The following is an 11560-nucleotide window of genomic DNA, read 5'->3' on the forward strand; positions in this document are numbered from 1 at the left end:
CAAAATCCTCCAACTGTCTCTTCAATCTCCCTGCAATCAAATCAGTGTTTGCAGAAGAGTTTTGTGGCAGTTTTAGGGTGCGCCTGGAGCAGATTTGTCACGAGTGACAGCGTTGTGTGTCTCTGTCCATCTTCAGTGCTCCTTGTGCTCTCCGTCCTCTTCCAGCTTCCTGATCTCCACCTTGAGGTGGTTGATGTTTTCTCTGCTGGCTTTTAGTTTGTCTTTTAGCTCTGTGATCTCCTGGCTGGTTCTCCTCTTTGCAGCTTCCATTTTCTCCTTCGTCTTTTGCTCCAGGTCAGCGACTACAAAGACACAGGCGGTTACAGAACACCTTCGTACAACCTGGATTCTTATGAACAAAGTAATGTGTGTGTTCCCTTCGTGGGACGTACACTCTGTTTCGTGCTTGTATGCTCCCAGTGTCAGCTGTCTTGATGTTGTCAGCAGCTGCTGCATCATGGCTGTCGGATCCTGGAAGATCTGAAAACCAGAAAACGCCATAGTCGGATCATGTGAGCAGGTTTGTTTATGACAGTAAAATGGAGACAAAATGATTGTCCAACATGTGTTGACATCTGTGATCTGAGCTTCATACTCAGATTGCCCAAGACCAAACCAATGTCACTTTTGGAGAAGGCCAGGCTACCCAAAACTAATGAAGCTCTCAGGTCGAACCAAATCGACAAATATTTAACATAGTACCCAAATCGAGGCAACTGGTAGGATTTTTCACCATGAACTGCATATTGAAAGATCAAAGTATACAAATATACAAATATTGAGATGAAGTCTGTTGCAATGTTCAAACTTTTACAGAATACAATCAAACTTATCAATGGCCATGATGGGAGACGCTGTAGAGAGGATAATCCAAATAGGGAAATATCCACCAACAATGATCATGGAAATTGTGTGATCCAAGTTCAATCCAATGTTGCCACATAAAGTACATCCAGAATGTATTCACAGCGCTTTGGGTTTGTTTTTTTCACATTTTGTTATGTTACAGTCTTATTCCAAAATGGAGTAAATTAAATTTTTTTCCCTCAAAATTCCACTCAACAAATTTCTTAAAAATAAAATACTAAGAAAACACATGTACGTGAGTTTTCACACCCTTTGCTGATGCACCTTTGGCAGCAATTTCAGCCTCAAGTCTTCTTGAATATGATGCCACAAGCTTGGTGCACCTATATCTGGGCAGTTTTCCTCTTTGCAGCACCTCTCAAGCTCCATCAATTTGGATGGGGAGCGTCGGTGCACAGCCATTTTCAGATCTCCCCAGAGCTGTTCAATCAGATTCAGGTCTGGGCTCTGGCTGGGCCACTCAAGGACATTCACAGAGTTGTCCTGAAGCCACTCCTTTGATATCTTGGTTGTGTGCTCAGGGTCATTGTCCTGCTGAAAGATGAACTGTCGCCCCAGTCTGAGGTCAAGAGCACTATGGAGCAGGTTTTCATCCAGGATGTCTCTGTACATTGCTGCATTCATCTTTCCCTCAATCCTGACTAGTCTTCCAGTTCCTGCCGCTGAAAAACATCCTCACAGCATGATGCTGCCACCACCATGCTTCACTGTAGGGATGGTGTCTGGTTTCCTCCAAATATGACACCTGGCATTCACGCCAAAGAGTTCAATCCTTGTCTCATCAGACCAGAGAACTTTGTTTCTCATGGACTGAGAGTCCTTCAGGTGCCTTTTGGCAAACTCCAGGTGGGCTGCCATGTGCCTTTTACTAAGAAGTGGCTTCCGTCTGGCCACTCTAGCATACAGGCCTGATTGGTGGATTGCTGCAGAGATGGTTGTCCTTCTGGAAGGTTCTCCTCTCTCCACAGAGGAATGCTGGCGCTCTGACAGAGTGACCATCGGGTTCTTGGTCACCTCCCTGTCTAAGGCCTTCTCCCCCAATCGCTCAGTTTAGACGGGCAGCCAGCTGTAAGAAGAGTCCTGGTCAATCTGAACTTCAGGATGCACCTGAACTCAATTTTAAGCTTCAGGGCAAAGGCTGTGAATACTTACGTACACATGATTTCTTGGTGTTTTTTTTTTTTTTCATAAATTTTCAAAAATCTAAAAAAAACTTTTGTCACATTGTCATTATGGGGTATTGTGTGTAGGATTTTGAGGGGGAAAAAATGAATTTAATCCATTTTGGAATAAGGCTGTAACATAAAATATACAATCTATAGTCAGGTCAGTAATTATTATTCTCTAACACTATACTGACAAAAACAAAGGTTTTTTTTTATATATAAAGTTGCTGCCATCTTGACAAAGACCCCTAATCTACAGGGTGAAGTTCAGTGAAAGCACTACAGCTTTTCAAATGTAGTTTTCAGCCATAAATAATACAAGTAATTATGATGGTCATACATGGCTGGGAGAGGATGACACTCATACCATTTCATCGTAGAACTCAGAGACAACGGTCTTCTTCGGCATGGCGCTGGAGTCTGTCTGGAACAACTTCAACAGATGGTACAGAGTCACCTAACACCCAAAACGAACAACCAGAGCAAACAAGTCAACTACAGCACACGTCCATGTCAACATCTGGTTCAAAATGAACTCCCTTCATCACTCCTGAGAACAGGAACATTTACGTTATTGTGTACGTTAGCTAATGTTCATTAGTGAGGATCTTACAGATCTCTCATTGGAGTCGATGAAGAAGATCTTGATGGCGATTTCAAATTCCCCCCAGCCCGTCTCTGTGATCTCATACGGCGGCTTGGTCACCACTGGTAGGCAGACAACCAGGCAACACACAACCAGCTTAAAGTTAAACCACAATTATTCCATTTTTACACGACAATGCAGGTTCAGAGGGAAACGACTGAAGATAAGCATCCATTTACAAGATCTAGGCAGGTAACCACTTACCTCTCAGTGGGTTTCCGTAGCTCTCATGTAGCTTGAATTGTATTTTCTTCACATAAGCAGACATATCCTGAACACACAGGATTATTATTATTTTTAATGCACATTAGTGGATCGTGTCCTGAGCTTTAAGGTTGACCTCTAACCTCATTTCTGTAAGGCTTCACGTAGACAGACCACTGATGCGTGTGCCCGTCCTCTTCTCTCTTCTTGCCAAAGTAGCGAGCAACGTTTCCAAACACAATGGGCTTCACAATGGTCACTCCCTGTACAGATCACACACACCAAAACCTCATTAAGACACGTGGAAACAATGTGTTCAAAATTTGAAAATGCGCAGAAACAAAATGAAGGACAAACTCATTTGAAAACATAAAAATGTTAAATGCTCAACTTTCACCAACTGGACCGGATGAGTTTTAGGCAAGGCTGCAACTATTGATCATACACATCCATCCATCCATCCATCCAGCCATCCATTTTCTTCCGCTTTATCCGGAGTCGGGTCGCGGGGGGCAGCAGCTCAAGCAAAGCCGCCCAGACCTCCCGATCCACACACACCTCCCCCAGCTCCTCCGGGGGAACTCCAAGGCGTTCCCAAGCCAGCCGAGAGATGTAGTCCCTCCAGCGTGTCCTGGGTCTTCCCCGGGGCCTCCTCCCAATGGGACGTGCCCGGAACACCTCTCCAGCGAGGCGTCCAGGGGGCATCCGGAAAAGATGCCCGAGACACCTCAACTGACTCCTTTCGACATGGAGGAGCAGCGGCTCGACTCCGAGCTCCTCCCGAGTGACTGAGCTCCTCACCCTATCTCTAAGGGAGCGCCCAGCCACCCTGTGGAGGAAACTCATCTCGGCCGCTTGTACTCGCGATCTCGTTCTTTCGGTCATGAGCCAAATCTCATGACCATAAGTGAGGATCGGAACGTAGATCGATCGGTAAATCGAGAGCTTTGCCCCCCTACTCAGCTCTCTCTTCACCACGACGGTCCGATACAGCGACCGCATCACTGCAGATGCTGCACCGATCCGTCTATCGATCTCACACTCCATCCGTCCCTCACTCGTGAACAAGACCCCGAGATACTTAAACTCCTCCACTTGAGGCAAGGACACTCCACCGACCTGAAGAGGGCAAAGCACCTTTTTCCGGTCGAGAACCATGGCCTCGGATTTGGAGGTGCTGATTTTCTTCCCAGATGCTTCACACTCGGCTGCAAACAGCCCCAGTGCACGCTGAAGGTCCTGATTTGACGAAGCCAACAGAACCACATCATCCGCAAACAGCAGAGACGAGATTCTGTGGTTCCCAAACCAGACCCCCTCTACACCCTGGCTGCACCTAGAAATTCTGTCCATAAAAATAATGAACAGAACCGGTGACAAAGGGCAGCCCTGGCGGAGGCCAACGTGCACTGGAAACAGGTCTGACTTACTACCGGCAATGCGAACCAAGCTCCTGCTGCGGTTGTACAGGGACCGGATAGCCCTTAGCAAAGGACCCAGTGCCCCGTACTCCCAGAGCACTCCCCACAGGGTGCCCCGAGGGACACGGTCGAACGCCATCTCCAGATCCACAAAACACATCAAATTCCCAAATATCAAAACAATGAACACAAAAGCAAACATTCTCAGGCGACACCTACAAATAACATAAAAACTCATACAAAAAAGGAAAACAACAAATCCGCACTGACATTTATGATTGACAACTGACCAAATTGATTAATCAATGAAAACTCTCAGCAGATTGATCTCGTACCAACTGACTGTTATAGCTTTCTTCCGTGGAAGGGTTTGGTTTAATCATGAACAGCAGACAAATTAGTTTTATTTCATTTACCTTTGTTTAAGTTTTACTAAAATCCATAAACTGGTTTACAATATGGGCTCAGGATTTGTTGACAGGAGGGCAGAATCTTTCTTATATGCCTAAGCTTTTGTTTGTGAAGGGTTCAATATGAAACAATATTTGCTATGATGGTCCAGGAGTCACTTTTTAACCTGCATTGGACACCAGTGGGCCTCAGGGTCTATATCAGCAGCACAACGGTGCACGGACATCACTTACAGCACAGTAAGAGTCAGCTTTCTCATGTAACTAATGTTGGGTGCTGTGGGAAATATGTGCCAAAAGTGATTTATTATTATTATTATTATTAAAGAGTCTGGGGGTACAAATATTCAGAAAGGTTTGGGTGGTAATTTGCTTTCAAGTATGGAGGGGGGGGGGGTTGATCGCCCAAATATGGATGCCATCTTTTGAGGTTAGCTATTGATTTCTGGCAAGACCATTTTGTTATGAATTGTCATTTCTCAAAAATGATCTGCTGAAAAATTATTAAGTCTTGCAAGCCCTGAGCACCCACTACCTTTGAGAGGTTCACCAAATATCAAGTTGATATCTTGTATAACTTCAGTTTTATTCACCAAAATATTTATACATTTTCACACCAAAATTGTCAATTAAGCAAGGGAAATCTTCAAATGTCATCATCATGGCACACATGGTAGTTTTTAACATTGTCACAGTCTTGACATTTGCACAGTGCGTTGCATGGTAAGTTCTTCTTCTGGCATGAACCCTTGCACCCACATTTCACTAGCTCCAGTACAGCAGGTGGTGGAGCTGGGTTTTCAAGACATTGTACTGGAACAAGGTTCCCACCCTCATTAATCTTCCATCCATTGCCCTCTGGGATCAAATTGTTCAGCTTTGGTTCTCCATAGCTTTTATTCCTCTTGGACATGAAATTGGCATGCTGTATAATGTGGTCTGAGACTGCCTAGTGTTAGAGGCAGCTTTTCCCCATCCAAATTCTTAACCTTGAGAAGCTCCCATCGGAGTTCAGAAAGTGCAACACATGACCTTCTGCCAGCATAGCCACTACAAACAAAACCCTCAATACAAGCAGAAGCCAACTCAGTAAAAGTATCCGTACATCCAAACATCTGCAATGTTCTGATGACTTAACTGCATCGAGGAAGCTGCAAAAACTTGATGATCCATGTTTTTCAATATGTTGAGAACTTGCCCCCACCCTTCCTCCCCCCAGTGAAATTATGGGAGCCCAATCAAAGCCTTTGTCTTCTCCAGGCCAATGGTATGGCACCTTTATGTCAACTGCATGGAAAAACTTTCCTCTTCAGCTGTCCTATAACAGTGTGATTTGCAACATGATCCAACAACAAAAGAAAAACATCTGTGTCAGGGGACCACACTATACATCTTGTGTTGACATTCCTTGAGTTGTTGCATCAATAACATCAAGTGGAATCTGTGTATCAGCCTCTTCATGATTATGAGTAGTGATTTGCTGACTAATTATATTAGGGCGAGTTCCATAGACATGTCCCTTGTCACTAATTTTTGATACTATCAATTTTTTTCAGAAAACTTTTTATACTCTGTGTGCTTCTTACCCTGTGTGCTGCTGGAACCGCAGTATCCCTGAGGGAGTTTTCCCAAGGGATCAATAAAGTTCTATTGATTCTAATCTAACCTCTCAGCAAACTGCCTAGCAGGCTGTTCTCCAAAAATTCTGAGCTGGAACTTGGTGTCTGCATGGGACAACAGAAGCTTCATGTTGACATTGTGTATAGTGTATATTCAGTGCCTCTTGCATAATGAATCTCACTGGTTGTATAGATCCTGCTTGCTTGATGTGTTTTTTCTTTCAGAGATCCAGTTATATACTGGTCAAATATTATGCAACCTTCATTATACCACTGCAGCATTTTGTCAGCCCTCTTGACAGATTCATCTGCCAGATCACCAACTGTATGCATGCCAGGAACCTTCCTCACACCCTGTATAACAGCTTGTCCATCTACTATAACAACCTTTTCCCTGTCAAATCTTGATTCCAGAGAATCAAGTTCATCCTGATCATCAGCATCAGAAAAATTTTATTGAACATTATCATCCCTCACCCTTCTGTAAACTGTAATAGGTGCATAAACAACAATAAAAAAGAAAAACAATACTTCTGTAAGAAATAAGTCAAATAGACAAATGAGCAAAGTTAGGTTTAGATTTTGTACGCAAAAATCACTTTTAGCATGTAATTCCCACGGAATGAGTAATCTGGCCTATAATGTGCGTTGGGCACTTGCAGAAAAACATGGGTGAGTAGATCCGTGAATCCTGTTACACTTGTATCAGCAACAACTCAGAAAATGCTATTATCTTGCATCACTCCGACTGGTTTTGCATATGCAAAATCCCATAGACATGTCTGCCACCTGCTGGACGAGGCAACCACGTTGACGCTCATATCGGACTAAATCACAACCACCGAAACATGATACTACACATGCAGGATTAAATGTACAACCAGCATGAATAGGATGACAATTTTTCATCAGTACTGGCAAAAGTGGAATGCATTGCTGCCACCTGTTGTACACTTCAAGAATGCGCATCCTAACCTAATTATGAACTGTACGTGCACTCGCACCTTACGTTTGCAAGCAGGATTATCCAATTTGACAATTGTCATACTCAAGGTTTCCTGCTGTAGATACATCTGGAATTGTTTGGCCACATGACTAAACAGCACCCTCTGCACGCAATGTCATTTTACAGTAGAACGCAAGACTGTGACTAGTGAAATTTTATCACAATCTCCGGTTCAAATAATAACCTGGATTAAGTTTTCTGTCATTTAACAATTTAAAGTTATAAAATATTAACTTATTAACGTTGCAAACGTAAAGAACTCCCATTGTACCTTAAGATACTCACTTTAAGAGAAAATAAAATCACACCCAAGACAAGTAACTAAATTCTAAGTCCATTAATTCTGTGTGGAAACTTAAATGTGGAGCTTTTGAATATTTTTTTTTAAGACTTGTGTTACCTTAACTCTTCCCCCGGAATCTGGACCAAATTCACTCATCTTTTTGAACATAGTACAGAGAACAGGATGCGAAGTTGATTCTGTTGAAAGCTCGAAATGATTCTCTCTTCTGTTCGTTTTTCCATCCGATAACTGGCCATTAAATCACAAGTCATTTAATCCAGAAAGCGGTCGAGCCGCTAGCGAAACAAGCACCGGAAACGTTTGGTCTCCACACGCCCGGTGTGAAACATACACGCAAAAGAAAGGTTCCGGGATTTGAAAACCACAAAAAAAAAAAAAGTAATGATTTTAACAAACCACACTTTGTTACTGTAAAAAATAAGCTTTATTTTATTACTGAGTCACACATGGGAAAAAAAAACCTCTCCCCCCAAAAATATACTAATCCAAATATGGAGGAACTACCCAATTAAAAGTACTGTATTAAAAGTTAGTTTTTATACAAGGCCAGAGGAATTATTAATCTCAGACCCAGCATGTTATCAGGTCTGCTTAGTTCCATAAATATTTACAATACTAATAAAGAAAACAAATATTGATTTCCTTCCACAATATGCTTGGACCATTTCAAAATGAACACATACTGTACTTAATTTAACCATATTAAACTTAAATTGACTTAACTTTTGCTAGATTTAATTTGTTCTTCAGATTTCTGCAACATATTAAGAATATGTCTCTGAATAGCCCATGTGAACTACAGGGCCAGTGACGGGTTTTTATTTCCCGGCTGTGTTGATGGTGGTGTGTGTGGAGTTACCTGGCAAAAACTGAATCTGGACAAAATCCTGCAGGGTGTCTCACATTTATACCCAGATATTAATGACTGATCCTAGAAACCTGAAAGCACACTTATCTTTGAAATCACATCATCAGATGTCCATTATTTACACTTACAGTTGCCAACAGCTTTCAATAAATATTACCAAACTTCAAATTTATATTCAAAGATTAATATAGAAGATAATTAGAATTATGTCAAGTAAAATATGAATATTACACTGCAATATAATCTTGACTTTCTTAGAGTGTTGGAGCGAGGCAGCAAGTCTTCACAGGACAGGACCGATTCTTCTCCAGCAGATGTAGACCTGAAAATATCTTTGTTGCTTTGATGACAAATTAAATACAAACAGAGCTCAGAAATCTACACAATTACAGTGTTGTGTATTTACCATTGTTACTATTCAGATCAAAAACTCTAAGGTGCAGAAGGATTTAAAAACTAAGTGTTAAAACAGCCAAAATATGAAGCTGCATAAATATTTGGACATTGGCAATTCTAACATTGGACACTTTTCACACAACAAATTGGAATTAGTGACTTTCGACTTACACTGAAGCCAATCATCTAAACATTTTAGCATTTATAACAAGTAAATTGCCCGAAGTTGATTTCTGGCTGTCAGCCCATCTTATTATTTTACTTTTTGCCAAATGTTAACTTCTCAAATGAATAAACATTAACTTCGCTGTGCAATTTAACAGCTTTTATCACAATCTAGTGGGCATTGTGAGCATTTCAGGACTTCTATACATATCCTACTTAAAACCAAAAATTCAGTTTAAAAAGGCATCTCTAAATGTAAAAAAAAAAAAAAAAAATATATATATATATATATATATATATTGTAGGCAGAACTTTGAGCAAGTATTAATGTATAAAAATTTTAATTTTGAGAATTTTATGGTCCTTGAGCTTGCGTGCCATATTTTTCAGAGTATAAGTATTCAATTCATTTATTTTTTTTTTTTTGATTTGGGAGGTTCTGCAACATATATCGAAACATCACAATCAAATAATTTAACTATTTATATAGGACTTTCCTATATAACAAGATTCCAACAATACAAGGATACAACAATGCATAAAATCCCAAATGAGCTAACACAGAAAGGTGTGACTTATACTCTGGAAAATACGGTAATTACATCGCTGCACACACTAACGATGTATTGAGTAATCTTCAGTGAATGTTTAACTTTATACAAATTATTTTTTTAGTATTAATTACAATATTTGATGTTGTTATAAATTCAATACAGGCTTCACAATACACACATTATTCCACTTCTCTTCAAAAGTAGTTTTTAAACATTAGAAAATCAGACAAGTGGTACCTCAAACCTGGTGAAATAAAGCTGCCTGCCAATTGGTCCTCACATAGTTTCCAAGCTAACAGCAGCTGTACATTTTGGAACATCAAAAATTATGTTTTTGGTACTTTAAATGGGGGGAAAAACACATTCACTAAGTCTCAAATGTGTGTAATAATGCAGAAACAAGCCTGTCGATGTCTTAAGTATTTACCAAATAACTGCTGTGTAATGTCAACGAATGTTTACTCTCCCATGGTTTACTTATATAAAATATAAATAAGCCATATAAATAAGGCTTCCCTCAAGTCCAAGCACTTGAGGTCAAAAACAGACTGGAAATTTTGCAGAACCAACTTAAAGATATGTCTTGAAAAATGCGAAGAATCACGTTAAGTCTCCCAAAAAAAAAAAAAAATCGCCCCTGTGGCTGCTTCAAAAATGGCCACCGTCTGGTTTATTTTCACGTCTTTGTTTCTGGAAAGGTTAGTAACCTGATCTAAGAGAAAAAAATGTTTTAAGAGACATTATCATGACTATGTAGAGGTTTTTTTTATGGCCATCATTTTAATTTCCAACATTTCCAGTATTCAAAACTTCTAATACTTGTAAAGACTGTCTCATGCATGTCTCTTTATACATTTAAATCAGTTTTTTTTTTTTTTTTTAAGATTTCCAGAAGCAAAGATATGTGTTTAAAAAAAAAGTGAAATGGAAACATCTTAGATTTTGAAAAAGCCACAGGGGAGACTGAGAGACTTTTAGCATGCCATTCTACACATCCAACCTGAAAATTGTTCCATAAAATATCTGTTCCTCAATGCTGAAACTCTTGGACTACAAATTTAGGGCCAACAAAACCCTTCCACGAACAGTTCAAGAGTGGCGCATCGTGTTGGGTTGCCATCGTGTGTACTTTTTAAGCCAACTACTAACACGTTTTCAGAAAGGCAAAGAGAATTCTCAATCATAAGGGCATGGAGGACTCCAACATTCAGTTAAACTCAGGACAAAGTTTGACAAGTGGGAATAAGTTTTTTGGTCTTCCTGCATTTCAATCAACAAAAACCTTCATATACAGCTTTCTTTACATAATGTTTACCACTAATTTCCACAATTCTCAATGTGGGCATATGATTACAGAATGTACTGAAAACTTTACTATTCAATACAAAGTTCCCTGGAAAAAAAAAAAAAAAAAAAAAAAAAACTGCACCAGAGTGCAGATGATCACATTCTCCAATACAAATTTCAAACGTCCCATTTGGAATGTGAGAGTTACTGTGCTTATTCTGTGTGAAAATTTAGGACTCCGTTACATTTGGTAAAAGCATTATTCACACACACACCACACACACACACACAAAAAAAAAAAAAAAAAGCAAAAGAGCAAAACTAAAAAGATTAACTCTTATACCCTAATATTTAAAGGTTCAAATCCTACAACATTTTAAAATAGGTCATTCAAGTAACATGTTATTTTTAGCAATAATTAGTTTATCAAAGCAAATAAGCCTCAACATTTTTAAAATCTTGGTAGTATTTGGTATAACTATTAACTAGACCTGTCACAAACCATTCTATCAACACTGTTGGGGAAAAAAATTAAATTAATTGGTGAGTGCTGTCTAAATGTCGACAAAGCTTGACTTATAAAAGGAACAGCAAAGACACTTTCAAGCATTTCAATCTCTTAACATCCGTCTCACCTTCAGGTAAAT

At 40.0% G+C, this 11560-nt stretch overlaps 1 protein-coding gene across 1 annotated transcript; it reads right to left on the bottom strand.

Annotated features, from left to right (window-relative positions):
• Positions 1–69: 69 nt before the first annotated feature.
• On the bottom strand, positions 70–7790 carry yeats4 (YEATS domain containing 4). Its single transcript, XM_034163080.1, has 7 exons — positions 7740–7790; positions 3027–3146; positions 2884–2950; positions 2647–2741; positions 2401–2490; positions 393–480; positions 70–302 (listed from the first exon to the last, which is right to left on the bottom strand). Exons 1-7 carry the CDS (start codon positions 7788–7790, stop codon positions 133–135), a joined length of 681 nt encoding a protein of 226 aa, XP_034018971.1. The 3' UTR covers positions 70–132.
• Between the last annotated feature and the right edge of the window lie 3770 nt (positions 7791–11560).

This window comes from Thalassophryne amazonica, chromosome 22 (genome assembly GCF_902500255.1).
Source record: "Thalassophryne amazonica chromosome 22, fThaAma1.1, whole genome shotgun sequence".
In the NCBI taxonomy this organism is placed as follows: Eukaryota; Metazoa; Chordata; class Actinopteri; order Batrachoidiformes; family Batrachoididae; genus Thalassophryne; species Thalassophryne amazonica.

Bases quoted from the DNA above. Each gene is read 5' to 3' on its own strand.
- yeats4 (XM_034163080.1), bottom strand. From the start codon at position 7,790: ATGTTCAAAAAGATGAGTGAATTTGGTCCAGATTCCGGGGGAAGAGTT. The intron at 3,147-7,739 runs GTAACACAAGTC...TGATCTGTACAG, and splicing joins ATTCCGGGGGAAGAGTTAAG to GGAGTGACCATTGTGAAGCC. The intron at 2,951-3,026 runs GTTAGAGGTCAA...CTGTGTGTTCAG, and splicing joins TGAAGCCTTACAGAAATGAG to GATATGTCTGCTTATGTGAA.